Source organism: Hirundo rustica, chromosome 13 (genome assembly GCF_015227805.2).
Source record: "Hirundo rustica isolate bHirRus1 chromosome 13, bHirRus1.pri.v3, whole genome shotgun sequence".
NCBI classification, from domain to species: Eukaryota; Metazoa; Chordata; class Aves; order Passeriformes; family Hirundinidae; genus Hirundo; species Hirundo rustica.
Window position 1 is genome coordinate 9,822,594 of NC_053462.1, and position 23,578 is coordinate 9,846,171.

The 23,578-nt window shown below is 39.7% G+C and overlaps 1 protein-coding gene across 3 annotated transcripts; it reads right to left on the minus strand.

Moving 5' to 3' along the window:
• Positions 1-448: 448 nt before the first annotated feature.
• On the minus strand, positions 449-21,940 carry CEP152 (centrosomal protein 152). Of its 3 annotated transcripts, XM_040077635.1 has the most exons (27): positions 21,811-21,940; positions 20,564-20,686; positions 19,801-19,901; positions 19,520-19,586; positions 18,967-19,308; positions 18,317-18,485; positions 17,520-17,660; positions 16,463-16,602; positions 15,955-16,155; positions 14,345-14,492; positions 13,603-13,694; positions 12,609-12,772; positions 11,818-12,022; positions 10,946-11,038; positions 10,690-10,820; positions 10,392-10,520; positions 10,119-10,254; positions 9,204-9,383; positions 8,426-8,698; positions 7,855-7,968; positions 6,928-7,578; positions 5,384-5,558; positions 3,172-3,253; positions 2,981-3,087; positions 2,096-2,252; positions 1,708-1,811; positions 469-1,583 (listed from the first exon to the last, which is right to left on the minus strand). In XM_040077635.1, exons 2-27 carry the CDS (start codon positions 20,648-20,650, stop codon positions 703-705), a joined length of 5,070 nt encoding a protein of 1,689 aa, XP_039933569.1. In that variant the 5' UTR covers positions 20,651-20,686; positions 21,811-21,940; the 3' UTR covers positions 469-702. The 3 variants fall into 3 exon arrangements, with proteins under 3 accessions (XP_039933570.1, XP_039933569.1, XP_039933571.1); XM_040077636.2 differs by lacking the exon at positions 7,855-7,968 and having other exon boundaries at positions 449-1,583; XM_040077637.1 differs by lacking the exons at positions 7,855-7,968; positions 8,426-8,698.
• Positions 21,941-23,578: the final 1,638 nt, after the last annotated feature.

Consider the following 23,578-nt stretch of genomic DNA (forward strand, 5'->3'; position numbering starts at 1 on the left):
AACACCTACAGAATGTGGTCACTCTAATTGATACCTTTCTTACACCCAGTATGAGCTACTTTTTGTCGTACCAAAGGCAAGAATAATTGAAATGCAATTTGTTATGATAATTTAACAGAAAAATGCAAGCATATTTGCTTTTCTTGTGGGAACACAAACAGAGGGTTACAGGAGGTCCTTCAAAATGGAAAAGGCAATTAAAATGCTAACTTCAAACAAACCCCAAAACATCTCTCATTACACTCTGAAGAAATTTTGATAACCATTTAAAAAGTGACCACAAGTTACAGTAGCTTGGTTTTAGATAAACACTGCACGCTAAATTGAATATAAAAATAGATTCTATTTAATAAATTTGTATCTAATGCATTATAAACATTTATGAAAGTGTTATCACAAAGGCAAACAAAAGTCTGCAGTAATATTTCAAGTAACTTGATAAAATTTGTTAGTGTAACATTGATCACAAAATGGACACAGTAGAAGAGGTTTTCCTCAATCATCACACTTTTATTTAAACATCAATTTTTTCCTTCAAACAAGGACTGCTGGTATTGGTTCAAGTTAGAGAGTGGGCTAATTAAAAACCACGATCTTGCTGAGAATGGGGATCCCACATTTTTCCCCAAGCATTTGTTGCACCATTTTCCCACATTCGAATCTGATGTTGCAGAGAGTTGTGGGACAGCTGAATTTGATTTGTCAGGAGCTGAGGAATGAAGTGTGCCCTGGGTTTGTTATCTGCTGGCCTCTACTGTAAACTTTTGTGCTGTTTTTTGTACTGAGAATCTTGCCACCGCCACTAGAAATGTCTCTCCAAGAAGTAACACTTTCATCTGCAGGGGAAAATGACCTGACATGAGGAAACTCTTCACAGAACACAGTCTGTGCTTGAACATTAGTACTGGCTTTTTGTTGAGGATGCAAGAGAGGCATTTCACCACAATCCAGAAGCATGCTTCCATTCCCAGAACTCCAGTCACTGCTACTTCCTTCATCCCTTTCTGGAGCGCCTTTAAAATCAATTTCCTGAGTTCTCTTACACTTGGTTTTCCATTTTCCACATGATTGGATACATTTATCCTCTTTCAAGCCTGTTCTTCCATTCTTGCTCTTCAGCGTATGATGAGTTGGCCCAGAGCTGGCGTGGCCATTTGTAACACTGGGTACTTGCATATTTTGTAGTGTTCCCTGAGCAGCAAAGGGAGGAGCAATGCCATTTCTCACAGCACACAAAGATCCTTCGCCTGTATTTGCAACGGGGCCATATTTTTCTCTTCTTCCATCTTCATTTGGATAATATTCTGGTAGAACACCTCTAGAGGCACCATCCAGATTTTGAGAATTATTCCTGTTCTGAATATCTGGAGGCACTGTTTCACGAAGCACATGCTGAGTTTTGGTCTGCGTTGCATCAAACTGCTGTCTCAAGTCACGTGGAACACACTTCTGGACAACTTTATCCGTGGCTGTTTCGGTACTGCTTTCACCACACGATTTGCTTTCCATGCGGTGTGACCTGGTCCGAAGCACACAATCTCTTTTGGAGCACTCGCCTCCAGGATCAGAATTTAAACGCAGAGCTAGGAGAGGAGGGAAAAGAGAAATAATTGAAGATAATGTTAATACTGGAAGACAAGCATTTTCATTACTACATGCATTAAATCAATATGATCAGGAAGAGAAGGACCACAGAACGCAGCACACCTGGGCGGGCAGATCTGCGCTGAGGAATGTGCCGGAGAGGCGTTTCCAGTCCTTTAGCCATCATAGCGAGTTTACTGGCAGCATCTATTATTTTCTTTTCAGCTCTGTCAAGAATTACAGAACATGGGGGAAAAACACAAAAACAAGTTTAAGGGTAATTCAACTCTGCATTTTACTTCAAGTAAAGTAAACTTCTACATGTTACCGAGAGTCAGGAATACTGAAAGGACAGAGTGCCAGGCAGCTCAGCGGTGACCTGGCAGCAACTCGTGCACCCTGGCAAAGCTTCAGGCCAGGCACTGTTTGCTCCAAGGTGGACAAACACCAGACTAATACCTACACACCTCTTGCACAGCCAGCAGTCACTTCCAAACATCCTTGAACTTACCCTTCATGTTTGCCATTATCAGTGAGCAGCTGTTGAAGGCATGTCAGGTAGTATTTGCGCATTTTCCGTGCTGTCTCTTGGCGCTCTCTCAAAACCTCCACTTTAATCATTTCAGCAGCTCGTTCCTTACTTTCACGGATATAACAAAGCATATCACCTACAAACACACTTCATTAGTACCAGTTTTCCCCCACAGTGAGGGAAAAGCCAACACCACAAACTGGGATTGTCTAGCAGACCTGGAACAATTGAGCAAGGACATGGATTTACCTGCCAACATTCCACCAAATCCTCGTGCCAGCTGTTCCCTACAGGGGCAAACCACAGCAGGTCAATATGAAGCATCAGAAAGGAATTCAGTTGTATAATTCTGCATCTTAAGCAGGCACATGAATTTGGGAGGAATGTTGGTTGGTAAAATATGGGTCTAGAAACTTTTCAGTGGCCATGCAGCTGGAACTTGGGGACCTGCTGCACTCAGGTAAGACCTGGTGCTTGATTTCATCCTCTCTCCTCATCCAGAAGTTGCTGACTAAGCCAGAAGGCAGGATACAGCACAAGAGAAAAGCAGGCTTTCTCTCAGGACAAGCTGCAGGCTAGGTAGGTTTTCTTCTGAAGAAACAAGATCAGCTCTCAAAGAACACTTTACCACATTAAAAGACATACTATAGTACATCAAAGCCAGGATGGTAAAACAAGGCTTTGCCCATCACAATTACACGTTGTTAGGGAGATAATTCCATTCCTCACAGTCACTCTAAGATGGAAAAATTTACTTCTCATGTGATTTGGTTGTCAGATTCCTGTCCAAGCTGGCTGAAGGAAGAAGCAACAAAGTAATTTGTTTTCCTCCACTTAATTTTTAGCAAAGACTTTAGTACTTACACTTAATCTTGCTCAAAGCTTTAATGTAGTGAGCACGCATTTCTTCCAGACCTTTCACAGAGTCAGAGGATGTGCAAGGTTTAGAGATGCCTCCCCTTGACAGTGACCTGAAATGCATAGACATCACACTACACAAAAAAAGCAACTTATATCTTCCCAAAATCAATAATTGTATATCATTTTTTAAATACCTTGGTGGTGATTCCTGGTCTTTCAGTTTAGTCTTCATCTCAGAGTTTTCTGCAATTAGAGCTCCTGGAACCATCTCATTTTCTATTAAAAAAAGATGAACCATAATCCACTGCACTTCCCTAAATTCAAGTTCAAGAGATGCTTCTGTAATAACTCCTGCCTCTGGTACAAGAGCTCAGTGTCCCAAAGCATCATTAGTTGCAGTTCAGCTGCTGCAGGAACAAGCAGATAGGAATCGTTCCCAACACACTTCAGTGAAGTCTGAATATAAAAATCATCTCATACAGTAATTAAATAAGCTTAAAGCCTTCATATGCCGTTACTAACACTAAACTGAGATATCAAGTGTACTCGGAGAGAAAGGACAGGATAAAAAAAATAAGGGTGGTTTTGACAAACATTGAAAAAGAATTATTAATTTGTGGGTTAGCAACTGTGCCTTCAAGATATAAAGATACATGATAAAACTTGATTGGTTTTGTTGTTTTATTGTGGTGAGGGTTTTTGTTTGTTTTGAGGTTAATAACCAAAACCCCAGTACCCACTGAAAATTAAAAGAACCGACAGATGAGAGAATCCAAGTTGTCTTTAGGTGACTAACAATCCTAACCTTGGATTTGCTCTGACTTAGCTTCATATTCCTCCACAGCAAGCTGAAGTTGTTTGTGGGCCATCTCCAGCTCTCAAGTCCTGGCACACAGCCTCTCTTTTTTCAAGCTCCTGGCAGCAGTGTTTGCAGCACAAATCTTCTCGAGACCCAAGGCTCCTTTTTGTACATTTCTGACTTGCAACAGTAATTGCTACAAGTTATACATCAAAATGGAACCAAAAAAAGAATCAAGCCCAAACTATTTCCAGTGTTCCACTCAGTCCTCTTCTCACTGGAAAGTGTGCAATATTTTAGCCCAGTTAAACTAATCACAAGAGGCTGTTCCAGAAGGTGCAGCAGCATCTATCAACTCATACAGCCCTGACAGCCTCAGTGCACTTCCATCAGCGATGATCTGTTCTTCAGTCAGCAAAAAGACTTGCAGGTTAAATGCTTTTAAATTTTTTTTTAGATTGCTTTTGTTTTTTAAACCAACAGCCAAGCAGGGTCTTTTGAAGTCAGCTGAAGGAAACTGTCCCAGCTGGAAGGCCTCACACACGTCTGAGCCTGGTTAAGGGATACACAAAGACTGGGCTCCTTCCAGGACAGCGATGGCTGCTCCCCACAGCCAGGCCAGGGCGCTCTAGAGACAGGAGCACTGCAGCGCTGGTATTGTTCTGTGTTAATAGACCCTTTGTTATGTTGGTGTTGAAGGAATTCAAGCCACACTACAGGCACAGAGCCAAAAACTCTCTTGGGTTTTGCTGCTTTATGTTTTTCAGTTGCGTAAGAACTCCAGCTAAACAGAAAGCCCCAGGGACATCTGGCCCTCCTGTGAAGTTTTTCCCATCTACACTGGCCCCAGTTGTGCCACAGTACACACGACAGCCTTGGGAAGAGCTGCAGTGCTAAAGTACAGACGAGGCACGGGGACTGGGGGGAAAGGGAAGAAGGGGAAAAACTAAAAAAGAGAGAAACACCACCCAGGGATTCACACTTTTTTCAACTCCATTCTTGACCAAAAGAACCAGAGAAGACTACCATGCCAGGTCAAGCAAGTTCTTGACACAATAGTATCTTTTACATGAATGCAGAATTCCTCGTCTTGTGTAATGCCAAGAGCAAGCAGTATAATTCAATCTTCGAGGCTCCAATCTAGTGTTACCCATTTAGAAAACATAGTTTAGACCATGCCCTGCATATCATGGCCAACACTGCCTTGCATATGAACTGTTATATACTCCAAAGGTTTTACTGCTAACATCCCCCAAAGAATACACACACCTCTAGCAGAAGAAACAGCTATTTCTTTCTTCCTGAAGAACGGCTTTAAAAAGCAGAAAGCTATGAGCAGCATTTGATAAAATGAAACCTCAAAGCCTAGCATTAAATCAGTAAACTGGAGACCAGTACCATTTGTTGGTTTGTGACTTTAACTTAACTTATGCAATATTAAACAACCTTACAGTCAGAAGAACCGTATCATCCTCTATCACCCAAATATTTACTAATTAACTAACGTTGCATTGGGGTTATCAATAGGACATTGACTATTAAAGACTGCTACTAACAAGCTTAATTTGATGATATGCAATCTGCCAGATTAAGGTCAAACCCAGTACCTTTGTCTGTTCCAGCTTCCTGGAAGGGTGCCTGTCTTCTCAGTCTCCTTTGTGCTTCTGCTTGGGGCCCAGCATTGCACACAGAGGGTCTCACCACATCCCCAGTGTCTCCTGCATCACGTTGTGGGTAAGGGTGTGATTCTTTATTTGCATTACTGACTAGCTCTTCGTATTTCTGCAATTGAAAAACACTTTCTGAAAACCCAACTCAGCAAAAAAAGTGTGCCACAACCAACCCCAGCCACCAAGTAACTTTAGTAATTTTAACACAGGCACTTTAAACCTGCAGTAGAATCACAGATTATAAATCAAATTGTGAAGAAAAAATTTATTCTATGATACAGAAGCTTTATTTAGCATAAGTCATTCCAACAGCACTGCCTGAAGAGCTTGAGTGTTGTTTGGAAATGTCAGTAGCCCTTCACATTGCAGAACTATACCCTGTCTTTGAATAGCTGAAGATCATTTGCTTTTTAAAGAGAAAAGACATTATTAGGAAATTAAAAAGACTTCACTAGATAAGGTGGTTCAAGCCAACCAATGTTTTGAGAATCAAAGGTATATTAAACAGTTTACCAAGAGATCTCATTTCCACCGCAGAAGGTGCATAAGGCACAGGAAAAAAGCTCCTGATTCTCTTTACCATTGTGGATATGACTTGTGACATGAAAACATTTAAGGTCCACTTGCTGAACAGAAATATATTGGCACTACAGAAATGGTAACATCCCATCTCCTCTTGAAAAACAAGACATTTTTTTCTGTTCTATTCTCAGATAATGCCCCAGCTACTAAATGCTGGGTGGCAATGGCATTTCCGGTGGGATGCTCACCACAACAAAAAACTTATTACAAGCATAAGCACTGCAAGAAGAAGAATCTGCTAAAACAACAGAAACAAAGGCTTTGGGACACAATCTGACTTAGCCCCACACTCCTCTAGAAGAGGGTAAGACATCTTTCCTCATTTGGGCAGGCACACTGAAAAAGATTTCCTAGAGGCACAATAAAATAGGCAAGACTCTTATTCCCAAGACAGAGCTGACTAACTGACAAACTGACCTACTGCAGGCAATTTGCAAGAAGGATTTACTGGTTTCATCTTTATTTGTATAAAGAGGAGGGGGAAAAAAGCGTAACATGATCTACAATCACTATCCAATCACAACTGCAAACTGGATTTTACAGCTATGCAAAAATCTGAGGTGGGTTCTGTCATTACAGCCCATCTAAGGAGCCTTCATCGGTCTCCCAGTCTTAAGCAGGTGGATAAATCTCCTTAGTTTACAAGTCTTTGCATAAATGACATTCCTAAACTGACTTTTTCTTTAAAGACTGAAGATGTCAAAGCTACATCCTTTCCCTTTTCACTTGCTAACAGCACATTTAGCCTCCTTTTAGTTTTAGACTACACTTATCAATGAGCACAAATGTTGAATTTTCTACTTCTCACAATTACATGGACATTTCATAGAAGAAAACAGACGTGACTGACTTCTCAAATCCCTTGTCTGACTGGCAGTTATAATTTACAGAAATATTACCTCTTTCCATTCTTGCTCTTTCTTTTCCAGAATTGTGCAGACTGTACTTCTATAGGCCTTTTGTAAACAAGCCTTCAGTTTGTCTTTGCCTTGACTGGCTAATTGAACATGAGAGTCAAAACACTCATCCTTCCAAGAATGTTTACTCTGTGTGCACTTGACTAGCTCTTCATGAATTTCGCTCAACAAATACTCCAGCTCTACCAGAGTCTTCTCCTCATACTGATTAATTCCATCCTGCAGTCTCCTGGCTTCCTGAGCCTCCCATTCTCGCTGCTTTTGATCTAGTAACATCTTTATTTCTGCTTCTTTCTGAATGGAGAGAGCATTCTTCTGCTTTGCAAGGTCCTCCTTTGCTGTTGCAAGAACCTCTTTAATTCTGTTTCTATGATCATCTAAGAATGACTGGTAGTCTCTCTCATTTTGCTCTTGTATCTGCAGAATTTCCTCTTGCTTTTCTTTGTTCCACTGCACGCGGGCTTTCGCTAGTTCTGCCTTGACAGCTGCAGGGATTTCCTCTTTCTTTAGCTCCAATTCCCTCCTCAGAGCAATTATCTTCTCTTCAAGTTCTTTAACTCTTAGTCCAGATCTCTCTGTACTTTCATATTCTTTCTTCCATTTCTCCTCGGCAGCTGAGAGAACCAGCGCTAACTGGCAAATATACAACACGTTTATTAGAAATATATACACACAGTGATAGACACAAAATGTGACTCTGAGTCATTATAAATCTATTGGAGAGCTTTTCAATTTTTTAAATAAAAATTAAACCTATATAGGCAAAAAAAGGGTGTGGAGCAGAGTACACAAGAAAGATCTTTCCTCAGTGGCTCCTTGTGCCTATGTCTACATTCACTCCTCAGTAATATATGGGATTTGGAAGACTTAACTGTTTATCAGCACACATGTAGTGGTATTTTGGGCTACCTGCTTCGCTGTAGTCTTTTGGTGTTCCTTTTCCCATTTTTCTTGTTCTATCTTTATATTTAGTTTGTACTCTTGCAGCCATTTGGCATGAGCTTGACTTAAAGCTGCATCTACCTTTAAACACATAAAAAACCTGCTTCAGTAGGTAGGTAGGTACACTGAGTACATTTTCATTATTACTTTCATGTAACAGTGCAAGAACAGATTTCAGTTTCGATTGCCTACGTTTACAGAAATTAAAAGAATCAGACCAGCAGCACTTCATGCATTTCTGGATGCATACCAAAATTAAAAATACTAAATTTATTTTTAACAAAATAGTATAAAATTTAAGTTAGTGTTGCTCTGATCTGTTCAAAACTCCTGCAACCTGTTTAACAGTGTGAAAAACAAACCACATGCTACAGTTTTTCAGAACATTGTTAAGAACTCTATTTCTAATAGAGCAAATATCAATACTAAACTTAAGGAAGGTAGTGGAGGAGTCCACTTTTTTTTTTTTTTTTTAGGTGACTGTTAATTGGACAGAGCAGTTTCACACACTCCAGGCAGAAGAGCAATTGTTTGTTACCTGGCTGGCAAGATTTTTACAGTATTTATTTTCCAGTTCTAATCCAAGTTCTTTTAGGGCCTCTTCAGAGGCTGCATTTTCTTTCAGAGCCTTCTGGATCTGCAGCCTCTGGTCTCCAACAGTCCCTTCTAACTCTTTAGTTGAAACTTCATCCACAACTGTAACTTGGTCAGTTTGGCAGCTGCAGTCATTACATTCCACTACAGTTCTTCTCATTTCTTCCAGCCTACTTTGCCATTCTCTTTCTAATTTGGCAAAAACTTGTTCTTTATTCTAAGGAAAAAAATATTTTTTAAGAAAATCTCCCCAGTGTCTAAATAAATAGATTTCACTGGTGTTTAGCAAATGAAACACTGTTCACACCAATGATCCTCCTTAATGGGAGAAGAACAAAGCCATGCACAGAGAGGAGAGAGTTTGGTGACTCATCAGAGCTTTCTTCTATGGGACAGGATACACAAAGGATTTCTACATGATACCTGAGTGAAACAACAGAAAGCATAACCTTCACTCAAGCATCAGGGTGGAAAACTCCAGCATATTACCAGCTGTGACATTAAGGATATTCTGTTTTTACTTTGCAAGATCTAGGGTTTGGGTTTCTTTAAAAATATGAAATACGTGTAATATCTAATGATTTCTTCAGAGGCTTTAAAAAGATCCTTAACAGCCACTTCCCTATGGCAGAAAAACAGCACATAAATCTAAAGTTCTGTTTCTGAAAATAAACAGCAAAACAACAAAAAAAAATTTAAACTCCCCAATCTAAGTTTCACACCTCTTTTTCTTCCTTTTCCCAGTGAACTTTGGCTAATGCAACTTCCTCTTGAACCTGCTGGTTTTTTTCTTCCAGCCACTGCTTCTTTGCTGCTATCATAGACCTGATGTGTTCCTCTTCAAGCTCAGTCCTCAGAAGTTTAAGAGAGACTTCTTTTTCTTCTAGTAGCTGTTTCTTGAGCTAGACCAAAAATAAATAAATTAAGTATTCTCCAAGGCAGAACAACTGCTTTGGTACAAAGCATGAGAATGCATGAGATACGTGATTAACTCTCCAGAGGCTGTGCACTGATCTTACTGATGACACCTAGACAAGAGATTCAACTTCAAAAAAGGTATTTCAAGATATTCTATCAGAGGTTATTATAAGCTAGTGCTGTAAAGTAAGTTTTCATATCAAGCATCCCCTCATACTTTGAGCTGCACCTCATTACTGTACTTGCTTACCCAGACAATTGATCTACTTTCAGTCATTGCACACTGATATCTTCAGAAAAGCAAAGTGTTTAATCAAATCAGTCTGAATTCATTACTACTTAAAATGACACAGTATTCTTCAGATCAGTTTTATATAGGGAGAAGTAAAATTGTATCATCACTCAGGGTTTTTTGAAAATGTCCTATGAATGCAAAAGCTCATACTGCTGACTAAGCATCTTCAGAAGTCAGAATTATGGACGTTCACTACATGAAAACAAACAGCTACTGGAAAGTGTTACTTTTACAATATTTTAAAGCCCAGGACACAACACCAACTAAATTTAAAAGCCAGTAAGTCATATGTATGAACTTTCTGATATGGCTGCATCTCTTCCAAGTAGGTTCCACAAAGATTTACAAAATTAAACACACTTATTAATATCACATCTTGAAAACAGTGTGAAATTATATGGTTCCTAGGCATTTCCATTTGTACCTTCTCTTCCTTCAGCTGCTGCTCCTGTTGAAATTTCTGTCTTAAAGTAGTTTCCAAGGTGTCCTTCTCCCGACAAACTCCAATGTAACATTCCTTCACCACAGTAATCTCTTTGTTCAGCTCCTCTATATTATCCCTTCAAAGGACAGATTACTCATTACCAATTGGCCTCATAGGACAGCAAACCAGACTTACAATAAGTGTAACTGGCAGTGAAGATCAGACAGGAAACATGAAAGTTTCAGTAAAAATGGAAATAATGGTAAGTCTTACTTTAACTGTGAGATTGTCTCTTCAGAAGTTTGAACAAGCTGCTGCTTTTCCACAGCAAACCTCTCCATCAGCTCTTTCTCAAAATGTGCTTTGGAGTCTTCATGATGTTGCTGGTAAGTTCTTTCACACCTACAATGTCAAGAAAAATATTTACCTGATTTCAACTACCTAGGTTCAACTTTTCTGTAAGAAAATACCTTTCTAACATTGACTTTCTCTTGTACCTGATAGCTGGAATAAGATCATGTGTGCAGGGTGAAATCCCACAAATTAAACTAAACTAAGTTAACAGATTTACCTGTCAATGGCTTCTTGCTTATCATGATCAAAATCCTGAACCATCTTTCTCATCTGACAACAGAGGTCTTGATTTAAGCTTTTCAGTTTTTCCTCATTTTCCTTCAGTTCTTCAATAGTTGAAGCATGGGCCTGGACAAACAAGAGTCAAGTAACACAGGGGTGTAAGAATCTTTTCTACTCACAGGTTTTAGCACAGGGTGGAGGGGTTTTGTAGATTTCTTTTCCTGTAGTAGTAAGCAGCATCTCTGTCTTACCTCAGCTTCCCGTATCAAAGCTTCGTTAGCCTTTTTGAGTCTCAGAATTTCTTCCTTTAGATTACCAGAAGCATCCTTCAAAGTCATGATGGGCTAAAAATAAATAAAATTAAGGTGATATCTTTCAAGATATAAATGATTTAGCAGTTAATACTTTAAAAAGTTAAGAGTTGTCAAATAAAAATTATACTTAAAAAAATTTTAAAAACAGGAAATCATTGCACTGCAAGATCACAGTATCACTGCTATTCTAGCTAGATTCTTAAAACTCAGTATCATGAAACTTTGGAGAAGCACACACTGAGTGCTGTGTTTGCAAGCTGAATTACAAGAGTCATCCAACAGAGAGCACACTTCTCACATCAGTGTATTCCTAGCCCACATCCTGGTCACCATGTACAGACACTGCAAGTCTGATCAGTCTCTAGAGGGAAGGTAATAATGGAGTGAAGAGATGCAATATCAAGGAGATTCCTTGACGATCAAATTGCACTGTGAAGGCCTTCTGAAGGCAATCTGTTAAGTGTTCTGTTTGTATAATCTAATGGTACTATCAGCCCTCTTGGAGAAATTACAAGGCCCATCTGGCTAAAGAAAACCATCTTTCTCCAATGAAATTTACTTCTAACAGAAGTAGGACAGACCCTAAGCGCTCTCAAGCATATAAATCATCATATTAGGACTCACTTAACTCATGTGCTGCCCAGGTTCTGCTATTCAGCTGTTTTCTTTTCAACCAAAGATACAAAACCAGAGCTGCTATGAATACTCAGCTATGCATAAATTTTTGATCTAATAAGAAGTTTAAATGTTGGTTTTGTTCACCAAAAACCAGGAATACTTGACTTTTAAAGAAGTATAGAAGAACAAACCTCTGAATCTCTTGATGCTTTTTCTGCTTTCAACTGTTTGTATTCCTCTAGTGTCTTCTGGCAATCCTTAAGACTACTTTGTAGTTGAGTAATCTGGTTTCTCTTCATTTTATTACTGCTCAATAAACGTTCCAGCTCAGCTTTTAATTCTACAATAATTTCATCTTTAGAGAGTTCTTTATCCATGTCTCTGTTCTGTATTGCACTATCAGAAAAGACATAACCAGTTCAGTATTTAAGAGACAAAACACATTTACCTGAAAGGCAGTGGTAGCAAAGAGAAGAGCAACAAATGTTAACAGAAATACCAGGATGTCAAAGATTCAATAGTAAAAAGGATAAAAGGAGACGAATATCAAAGCTTTTTCATCAAGTTGCCATTAATTTACAGAGAACTTGTTAATTCAGCTGCTTCCTCAAAAGATTCATTCTCACACCATGTGAAGAGTTTTGAAACAACTCAGCTGGTTGATGTAAAAGACAGATTTAGCTTTAAGCATCTATGTGGAGTCTTTGAGCAAAGAAAGTGTCCATGAATATAATTCAGACAATTACAGGAACAGCAATATAGTCCCTATAAAATCCAAAGACTTATTAAATAGCAATTAGGCAACCAAGTTCATGGTAGTAGTACAGTTTTTCTGTTTCTCAGATTACCTGGCAATACAAGCAGTATTTCAAGTATCTATCAAAAACCTATGTGTTGATCCAGTAGAACCCTCTTTTTACATGTAACTTGCATAATTTCTTGAGGATTTGAATTTTTTCTTTCAACAAGAATCACTAAATACCTGCAGAATCTTGGCTTCTTCCCTGTGATTTTTTTAATTCCCAGTTCTACATAGGAATCACCCAGGCTCATATGTCGCTCTCCACCTGCATCATTCAAAAATACTCCAAGCTTGGCAGCAGATTCATACAAAGATATTTCTTCTTTCAGTTCCATTAATTCTTCCTGAAAGGAAGAGACAAAAAAAAAAAAAAAAAAAAAAAATCACACTGACCAGAGACTCCAAGTCAACATATCAGGCCCACGATAATTCTTCCAAAGAAAACAAATACATGGAGCTCTTCCTTCTATAGTTATATTTAGCTGTGTTTAGTTGAATTGTCTAGCATTAACTTACTTATACTTTTGTTTTTCATTTCTGATACCTCTAGCAAAGCATATGTTAAAACTACAAATTCTTTAAAATATACAAGAAATATTCCCTACTGTTCTCGTTACAGTCCATCAATGGAGTATTATTATTTCTTTTGCTCTTCTGCATTCGTGCAGTCCTTGTATAGCAAAATAGATGACAACAGAAAAGTACATACCTGGAGAAATAGCTATTACTCTAGTCCTCAGCAGGATTCAGTTTCCAAGATAACAGATTTAAATCAGTATAGAAACTGAACTAGAAACACAGACTTCCACTCATGCTTTACAGAGGACTTTCTAGCATTCCTTTTTGCTGATAAAAGATAAATTTCAGAACATGGTATCCCCTTATTAAGTTACAAGACTCCCAAGCACACTGAATTTACTTTTTTTATTTTTTCCCCAAAAGCAGGTTGGACAGAAGTATGAGATCAGATTTGTGCCAATACAATTGCTCCACTGTGTTTTAATTGGTGGGGAGGGAGTCCAACACACAACACTGGGAGAGGAAGTAGTCAAAGATGATGTACTTGCTTCCCCCCAAAATTTGAAGTGTTTCAACCACCAACCTCTTAGTTATAATGCACCCCCCATCAAATGAAAACATTATATTCAAACATAAAATAGTCAATAAAATTAACCTGCAAAGCCTTGTTCATGTTGTTGCTTATCATCTGTGCAGACTGAGCTTGCTGCAATTGAAACCGTAACTGATTTGTCTCCTGCACTGAGCCTATTGTAGGAAAGGAAAGGGAGAAAAAGAGCAAGTCATAAACATGCAAGTCTAGGCAATCTGAAGAAAGATCTGTTAAAAATAGCAATGTTGATTCTGGCAACAGACATTACTGTTTTTATTTCCTTGAGCTCGCTAACAGCTACTAAATACATTACTATCAAAAGACTTCAACTTGTGAAGGTAGGGAAAGTCAAACACACAAATTGCAAAACATTTCACAATCTATTTCTATGATAAAGGTTTCCAAGAATCAGCCTCCAGCTCCCAAAACGAGTCTTCTCACTAAGACTTGAATTTAGAACAGCAATTCAAGTTGAGCACCTTAATACAAAAGTAACTTGCATCCAAACCCTGTTTGGTATGAAACAAAATTTACACATATGCAGCACAAAATACATATGAAAACACTTCCATCACTGTTGCTTGGGGTTTGAAGATAAGTGTTTGCTTTCATTTCTACTTGGTTTTTACATCTTAGTCTAGACTTAAAGTTAAGTCTGACTAATCCACTGCATAGGAACCAGTCTAGAACACAATTAGCTCGATGTTGATTCCGCTTCCACGGAAACATTGATATGCAATTTCATATTTAGAAAAACTGAAGACATTTCTGCAAGGAAAGGTACCAGCACGAGTAAAAGGCTGACCTGTTTGCAGTAAATTTGCACATTGCTTCTGGCTTTCTTCTAAGCTCCTTGTCAGTCGATTTATTATTTCAGTTTTTTCACATTTGGTTTCTTCCAGCAATTTTTCAAGTTGCTTAACATGCTCGCCTAGGTTTTTGCAAAGCTCTTTCTAGGAAGAGAGTATTTTTAATCATTTTACAGACATTTAACCATCTAGAACAGTTTCAGATACAAGAAAGTCAATATATACAAGATAAAGGGGAAAAATAACCAATCTGATACCTAAAGGGGTAGAGGACAGTTAAATCAATCACAGATCAAACACTATCCTTGGCTGACAAGTGACCTCTTACAGTATCAAAGCTCAGTTTTCACTGGGAGGCAGAAATTGCAGTTAAATGTAAACACACATGGATGAGAATCATTTCATATTTCCTAGAGCAGTTACTTTTCAGCACATCAGATTATCTCCTGTAATTAATCACTACACTTAGTCGACTGCAGGAAAAAAAAAAAAAAAAAAAAAAAAATCAAGCTTTCACATTATATCCATTATATCAAGCCAGAGATTAAGTCAGTTTATTTTAACTGAGTTTAAGCCAAGCCAGCAAGTGCCAATCCTCTGTAAAAGAGGAACTGTAGTTTCTTTTTCAGTGGATATACAAAGCAGACATTTATATGGTATTTCTTAGTTACCTACACAGACCTGGGAGGCACAGTGCCTTGTATTTACACCTTTTGACTTTTCTGTCTTCTCTCAAAAAAACAGGAGAGCTCCCTCTTTAAATACCCCAAACTTGCTACCATACATTTTACAGTAGAGACAAAGTTGTATCGGCTTTGTTGTGGTACTAACAGACAAAAATATGGCAGTGCATTTTGTTTAGAAGCAAGTACCAGTTAGCTCTCCAAGTATACAACCCATCTATTTCTATATGCTGAGACAAGAATTACAGAAATTTAATTTTGTTTTGTTTATGTGAAATAAGAGGAAAATTTACTAAGATCTGCCCGGAATACATTGCTTGAATATTACTTTCAGTGAAATTGATTCTTATGACATATCAAGCAGAATCATTTCAGTAAGCTCTACAGCCATATGACACAATCTATATCAAACTCCATCTTAAAGACAGCCCTTTACTCCTCCTCTTACTTTTAAATCCTTACTCCTAAAATAAAGTAATTGTTCAGTGGTTAGTCATCCTTCAGCATTTTGAGACCAAATCGTGGCAACAGACTGCTCAATAAAAAGTTTTTCTTTTCTCTTGCAAGAATATCACATTATTTCTTAATTAGTCCTTTTCCTTCCCAGAGTTATTTGCAGAACTCTTTCAAAAAAAAAAGGATTGTGCACAGAAGGAAAGCTCAGGAGAGCAACTAAGACAATGAATTCCTGCCTGCTCTGCATCTGCTGTGTACAAATTCACAATCTGAACTTGCAACTGCCTGGAGATGTTTATGAAAACATACCACATAGGCCTCATAATGCTGAGACTTTCCTTTCCATTTTCTTAGCAGCTTCCAGAAGGAGTTATTAGAATTATAAGTCAAGAAATGCAGTTTGGGAAACATGGGGAGCTCTATAGCCTCTCCAGTATGGAACTCAGCATCCTAAAGTAATTTCTCACCTGCTCTCGGAGTGCAGATTGTGTAGTATCAAGTTTCTGCTCTAATGACAATACTTGCTGTTCATACTTCTGCTTGAGTGCAGAAATAATGGCCTCATGTTGTTCTCTGGCTCGCTGGAGGGCATCTGATCGCTGAAGTTCTAACAGCTGCTTTTGCATGCTTTCCATGGCCACCTCTGCCACTTTGGATTGCTTCAATATCTGTAGGAGCAGTATTACAGTAGTTCCTAGTTACATACATTTCACAATACATACAATATTGCTCCAATATTCTGTACATCAGTTCCATTTTTTTTGTGCAAGAGTTACCACAAGTCCTCAGATAATGCCTGTGTTTTCATACACAGTATTTTCAACCAATGAATCCTATCCATCCATCGTATATTGAGCTTTAGCAATGATCATGACCAGCATTTCAAGAGAGCAGCACTTCTGTTTAATGCAAATGCACCACACATTTAACTGTAAAGGTATTCCACAATAAACCGTCTAAAAATATTTACAGTACCTGCTCCTCATTGGTAGTAAGAGTCTGAATTTGAGTTTCAAGGGCCTTGATTTGACCTTCAAGATGCATTTCCCGTTCCTTTCCATTCTGATAGAGTTTCTGAGACTCATGAAGACTAAGAGTCAAACCATCCTTTTCATCTGAAGAAAGAGACATAATTGTGTGAGAACCACGGCCAGCCACCCAAGAACTTCCTGCAACACGACTGTTCAGAACATGCTCTACAGAACCATTCACTCTACCTCTACTGTGGACAACAGAAGACTGAACAAAAACATTCAGTCTCCATCCAGCAACCACTGTCTCCTCCTGGCAGCAGGGAGCACCCCAATACACTGTCTCCAGCAGGGTACAAGGTACAAGGCCCATTCTGGCAGCAGAAGGACCTCACATATTCCTTTACACTGTTTAAAGGGAGAGTCCTCTGGAAGAACAGCCAAGACACAGCCAAATGCCTGACACTTGAACCTTCCTCTCTCCTTTGCTTCTTACGCATTCTAAAAACTATAGTCTTAATTCTCAAAGTCTACAACTTTTGTCTGTTCCTATAAGAAATGGGAAACTAAGACAATCATCAGTCACCACCACAGATTTTGTAACTTTTGAAAGAGATTTTCTCTACAGATAGTCTATGAAATGGCCTGTTAAACCAGACAGCACCAAAAAGAAAAAAATTTTTTCATAGATGTCCAATTCTCCTATTGGGATTTGCGTGTTTTGGTGTTGACTTTTTTTATGCCCCACCCCTGAATTTTAAAAGACTAGTTTGGCAAACTTCTCACTTTTCTGTACATTCGTGATGCCTGATACATGGGGACACTGGAAAACAACAGTGATCTTGAAAATACAGTAAAAGTTGATACAGTTATGCAGTCAGGCACCAGTCCAGGGATTTTTACTTAGAAAAACGTATGGGGGAAGATGGTTAGGCACATATAGTCCCAAATCAAGTTTATAAGTATGATAAATACCTTCAAAGATACTTTCTAAATCAATCTCAGAATTAAAAAGTCGCTAGAGATGAATAAAATCTAAGAATTAGAACAAAACATTTTACCTTTGACCATTGAAAGCTGATGATTCAAATACCTAATCTGCTGTGCACTCTTTTCCAGCTTCTCATTAAGTTCTTCCAGTTGTCTTTCCCTTGCTTTATTTAGAACTTGAAGTTGAAGAATCTGCATATTTTCTGAAGAATCTGCCAAATTTCAAACAGCACGCAGACAAGTCAGCACAGATACCAAGAAAATCATCACCGTAATTCCTGCTCCAAAATATGTTTTTTAATAGTTCTAAGTTCATTGCTAGTGCACGAAATATTTTTTTAATCCACATTTGATTCACATCACACAAATTGCTCTGGCAGCAATGGCTGAAAGACTGTGCAAACTACAATTACAACTTAACAGCCAGCCCAGATAAAAGTTTACATGCTGTGAACTCACAGACTCGCAGTCACTACAAATTTACAACACGTCTAACAAAGTAGTTCTGTCATTTGAAGGGTACCTAACAGAAAAGCCTAACGTGGCATTGCTCAGAGGACTCTTCCTAAGGTACAGCCAGTCATTATTTTCCAATATTATGGAAGGAGACAAAGCATCAACAAGGTTTGACATCAAGCCATCAGAAATAATTTTTCAGTTTCGTCAGTCAAAACTACATTTTTAATGTCTGAAACTCACATACCCTGAGCAAAATGAGATAATTTCTAGATATAAAGGTTTATATACTTCAACCTACTTTTAGTTGTCCTCTTACTGAGAAACTACTGAAATCAACATGTTTTCTATCACTGGTTTCCAGTGAACATTTTACACAAGTTTATTTCAAGTCTAAGCACCAAACACTTACTTTCATCACTGCCCAAGAATTCATGTTGCAAATCTCCAAACACTTCATTTCTTCTGTTTCCTTCTTGGATTCCTGGAATATTTTGATGAATGCCATTTTGGTATGGTTTATAAGTCACTTTGTAAGATTCTGGTGATTGGCTATTGACAACATCCGATGCAACAAATTGCTGTTGTGACAATAGACATATAAGAGGAAATTAAATTAAAACCACAACTCTAGTGTTGCTCACTGAAAATATTTTTCATTTTACAAGTAGACATTAAGAAAAGTTCTAGTAGCTCTTCATTTTCAGGCTCCAACCCAGCACACCATTTAAGCATGACAGAATTTTTCGTGAAAGCTTCCACCTTAGAAAGGTGGTGAAGTGTTAACTTAAATAGAGTAAGCAAACACCTAAGTGAATACCATTCATTCTACCTCATGGAATTCTACAAAGACAACAGGAGAAAGAAAAAAAACCCATAACATGAACATATGAAAATTCAGTTATTAACGTCTCTTTATTTTTTAAATAGGCTACAGAAGCCACCCATCACTGTTTGAACTGTCTGTAAGAGAATGAAGGCATTTAGAAATATTACTACCAATAGATAAAGACCCGTGAAAATCTTCCAAGAGACAGAAAAATGTGTCAGCTTCGAAAATACCTTAAGATGTTCCTTTGGATCATCTGAAAAATTTATTACTTTATTTTGCTGATTGTTAAATTCTGGTTTATGGCCATTTGTATAAGGCCTGAAGTTTTCAGGAAGATGATACACATTATTCTCTTGGCAGCAACTTGGAGAGTTAAACCCATCTCTACCAAGATACACATCAGGACCATCGTGGCCATCATTGCCACAGTAATCTTCTTTAATATCATATAAATGTTTCTTCTCTTCATCATTATGTAGGCCATTCCAATTCTTCCCGTGTTTTTCAACGTGATCAGTTTGCTGGTCACACAAGAATTGTTCAGGGTACAGATTTTGTCCTTGTTCATAGCCCTATGAATGGATATGAGGTTTAGAATTGCTCTCTCAAAACTCAGATTTCACCCCACCCTCCTTTTTCTGAGGTTACCAGCCCTCAAGTTAGAAATACTTCAAATGAATTCCAAAACACGTCACCCATATGTATTCCTCTAATGAATTTAAACAATATTCAGCACGTTATTATGAACAAGCAGTAATTACATCCCTGCTCATACAAGCTTACATTTGGAGGATCACTTATCAATGGATGATCGTTCCACCTTCCATCAATCTTCCCAGGCTCATGTGACCTAGGGAGACACAAGCAGCTTAACTAGGTACTAATAACTTCAGGGAAAAAAAAAAAAACCATCTTTTCTTAAATTAAGGCACATCTAGCTTACTGCAGATTGCACTACAGCTCTCCTTTTACTTAGACTGTTTTTACACCCTCATCAACTGAGACTTTGCTCTGTTCTTGAAAGCACAACATAAATAATAAAAAGAGAGTGCCAAATGCCTTACTGCTCCTCAGCCTCCTGAATGCTACAGTCTGAGTAACTGGAGAGTTGGTCTCCACTGTCCTCCAGCATATCATGGGGAAGGTCTGTCAACAATTGCTGCAACTGAAACAGAACAAACAGCATTCATTATATGCTTTTCAGGAAAATTAATACAAGTTCAGCCCAAAAGCAGTGGCAAAGTAGACCACTTGCACAAAATCCTGGTTTTCTTCCTCCAAGGAAGAATTCACAAAGAGACTTAAAGTACAGAATACTTACTAGACTAGAGTACCAACCACAGCATTTTTCAAACTCTTGTAAGAAAAGAGCTGCATCAGAAAGAGGTAAGGGAAATGCCACCTGGTAGACATGTCCCAGGACAGACTAAGTTCAAAGAATGATCTACAAACTGAATGATCATGCCAGGGTTTCTTCACTCTAAACTCCAGGCAAGAAAAGTAGTAGGCATTCAAAACATGCTCTAAGAAGTCTGGATGGAAATCCACATAAGAACTTGCCAGTCAGTATCACTATGTCCAAGAAGCCATCACTGCAATGATTATTGCTCTGCTCTGGACAAAGCAACTGGACACAAACAGTGAAAAACACCACAACTAAAACACACCTGAACTTTACTTCTTATGCTTTTCAGGAGTGGCATGGTCTGTACCCTCTTATGCTCTTACCAGACTACACAGACCTTTTTCTTTCTTTCTAAGCACTGAAAAGACAGGAAGCAGCTAAATTCACAAGCCTCCAGATTAAATTACTTAGTTCTTTTTCACCTCTTGTTCTCTTGCATAATCTTCTTGGTCATAGTCTTCATCTTCATGTTGAGTTTGTAGAGCTCCGCTATCAAAGTCAAGGGACATTGTTTTCTAATACTGATTTTGCGTATCCAGCAAAACCTACCACAGGACAGGAAAACATCACACGTGAGCAAAATACCAGAGGAATCAAAAAGCACCACCCTCATCACCTGAATTACTTAGCATAAATTTTTAAATAGTCATTGCACATTACTTATTTTTTCTCATAGATCCAAGCCTACTTACTTCCAAGAATTAAGCATTTAAAACAAGTATTTGGGGTTTTCATAGGCTGACATATAATTTCTGAAGCTCACTTACAACCAGACATTATTTTCTGCAAGTTCTAGTACTGTACAGTATACATATGATGTGATACATGATGACAGTTATGTCCACTTCTACATCTTGTTTAGTAGTCTTCTAGAGAAGAACTATATTTTGTATAAAAAACTGAAAGTATGCTGTTCCTTGTGCATTTGGATAAAGGCTCCAAAAGGAAATATAGGAAAAGTATCACTGAAATCTGAAAAATATCACATCAGTGATGCCTTCCAGATTTCACTGGTTAATGAAGAGCCTTGACTCCCAAAGGCTTGTCTACACTGAGCAGTGTGTTCACAGAAAGCTACCGTGTGAAAGTGCTAGTGCACGTTTGGTTACAAGATAAGCTATTCCTTGTTGAAGACACACTTGTTTGGCCACACAGGTGTAGCACATACTGAACTCTTCACTAGGTATTAAGTAACATCACAAGAGCATTATTTCCAAGTTAAAGGTCACTTCATCACGTTTAAAGGATCTTCTTGCGCACTGCTGCTCAAGGAACCTCTCTGATAGAGCTGGCAGGAGGCCTCACAAGGCAGCTCCTCTCTCTGTGCACCCCCTCTCACAGGAGGCTCTGAGGCACCCCCTTCCCCCACACCGCACCAGCTGTACACGACCACCGGCCCTGTTCCCTTTCCCTGAGGCCCTCCCCAGCCCCAGGAGCGAAGGCAGCCGGACGAGAGTGCACGGCCGCCAGAGCCGCGCCCAGCCCCGGACAGCCGGACCTGGACGGGCCGGGTCAGCTGCAGGGGCGTGGGGCGAGCTCGGCCTCCGCCACCTCCGCCCTCTCAGACTGCGGCGCGGGCCTGGCGGGGGCGATGCTGCCGTTATTCAGGGCACCTCTCGCGGGGCCACCGGAGACGGCGGCAAAGCACGGCCCGAACAGCGAAACTCACCTGAAGCGCCGGGGCCACCCGCCACAGCCACCACCGGAGCGGGCCCGCCGCTCTTCCGCATCACACTCGGCCCGCGCCCGCCGCGCTGATTGACGGCGCCGGAAACCAACCGGCGGCCAGAACTGCCCGGAGGCGCGCTGAGTGACAGCCCCAAGCACCAACCGACGACCAGAGCCCGCCCAGCCGCGCGGCAGGGCAGGCCCGCCCCCACTGATTGTTTGAAAGCAGGCGCGCATGGCCGCGGGAACCCGTCTGGAGAGCTGATTGGCCAAGCAGGCGACCAATGGCAGCTCGGGTTTTCTGGAGGGGCGGGGTCTCCGGGGGCGGGCAGCGGCGCCATCTCGCAGCGGGACGTGGCGGTCGCCTGGCAACGCGCGGCCGCGGGGTGACGTCACGTGCCCGCGAGCGGTGCCTCGCGACCGTGTCACGATAGCGCTGAGGGGAGGCGCGGGAGCCTCTCCTGTCCGAGCGTTTTCCCCAGGCAGCCTTCGCTTGGGTGCTCGGAACCCGCCCTGCTGCGAGAGCTCATTCTCTTTAAAAAAATTAAAACTTCCTCAGAAGGAACAGATTTATTGCGCAGGGTCGCTGCAGGAAGCAATTCTGACAAAGAGTTGGTTCCGTTTGTAACAGCCCCACCTGGTGCCTCGCCCTCAGCCCAGACAGCGCCGCCGGGCAGCGGGAAAGGACCCCGGGGCAGAGTCGTGTGGGTCGTTTGTTAGAAGATTTTTATTGATGGGCGCAAACAGTTCATGTGTTTCAGTGAAATTTATAGAAGTTTGAAAAGGAACGAACATGCTACGTCTAGTAAATGTGACATTATAGGCGAAATCAGCCATTTTTTCCCAGAGGATTCTAGTAACCATTTGTATAGAGATTAACCAATTCTCATAATTTTCACAGGCATTAAATGGCACAAGAACAAAAAAGGGCTTAAATACATCTGACAATTCATACTGAGTTTCTCAAGAATAAGATTTTGGAAACTTTCTAAAATTCAGACAACTATTTTTCTTTTTAGCATGATTATTTCTAAGACTTCCAGAGAGGAGGAGACACAGTGTACTTTACATGAGACAGCTGGGCCACAGAGCATCATCAGTAGCTTAAATGAAGGCATGGAAATGCTAAAACACAAAACCTAAGAATGAATATTGTTTATTCTAGAAAAATGCATGGATGTGTTGCGTTTGATTTTTATCTATAATTAGTTGGATTGTCTGCCTTCACATCAAAAGATTTTGATATACATCTTTATTGCACTAGCACCCAATTATCTCCCTTTCCTTCCTTTTTACTTCACATTTCTGCTTCAGATACTTTAAAAATATGCAGGAGCTTCAAAACAAAGATTCAGGTCTTTTAAACTTTTTACATTAGTGATATTCAAAGAGAGAGACACGGACTGCATTATTCTGTGATCCAAACATCACACGCCAGCTCTAGCTGTTCTTATTCACTGCTAAGGTGAAAACTGATGAAGTGAAAAAAGTCCCTGAGTCAGCATCTTGACTGGCATAATCAAAAAACTTTGATCTCATCCTATCATAGCTCCAAAGGCTGTTATTGAAGTCCTGAGTAACTTTCATTTGTACTAAAAATAGAGGTGGAGTTCTGCACATTTTCCTTCGATGACCTGTCATAAAACTCAGCTTTGATGCAAAAATCAAAACAGCAGGTCTTTCTCTCCACTTGACATGCCACAGAAGTAGCTGGGTTTGCTTCGTTGCTTGCTCCATAGTCATATCAAACACATTCTGAAGTTTGACAA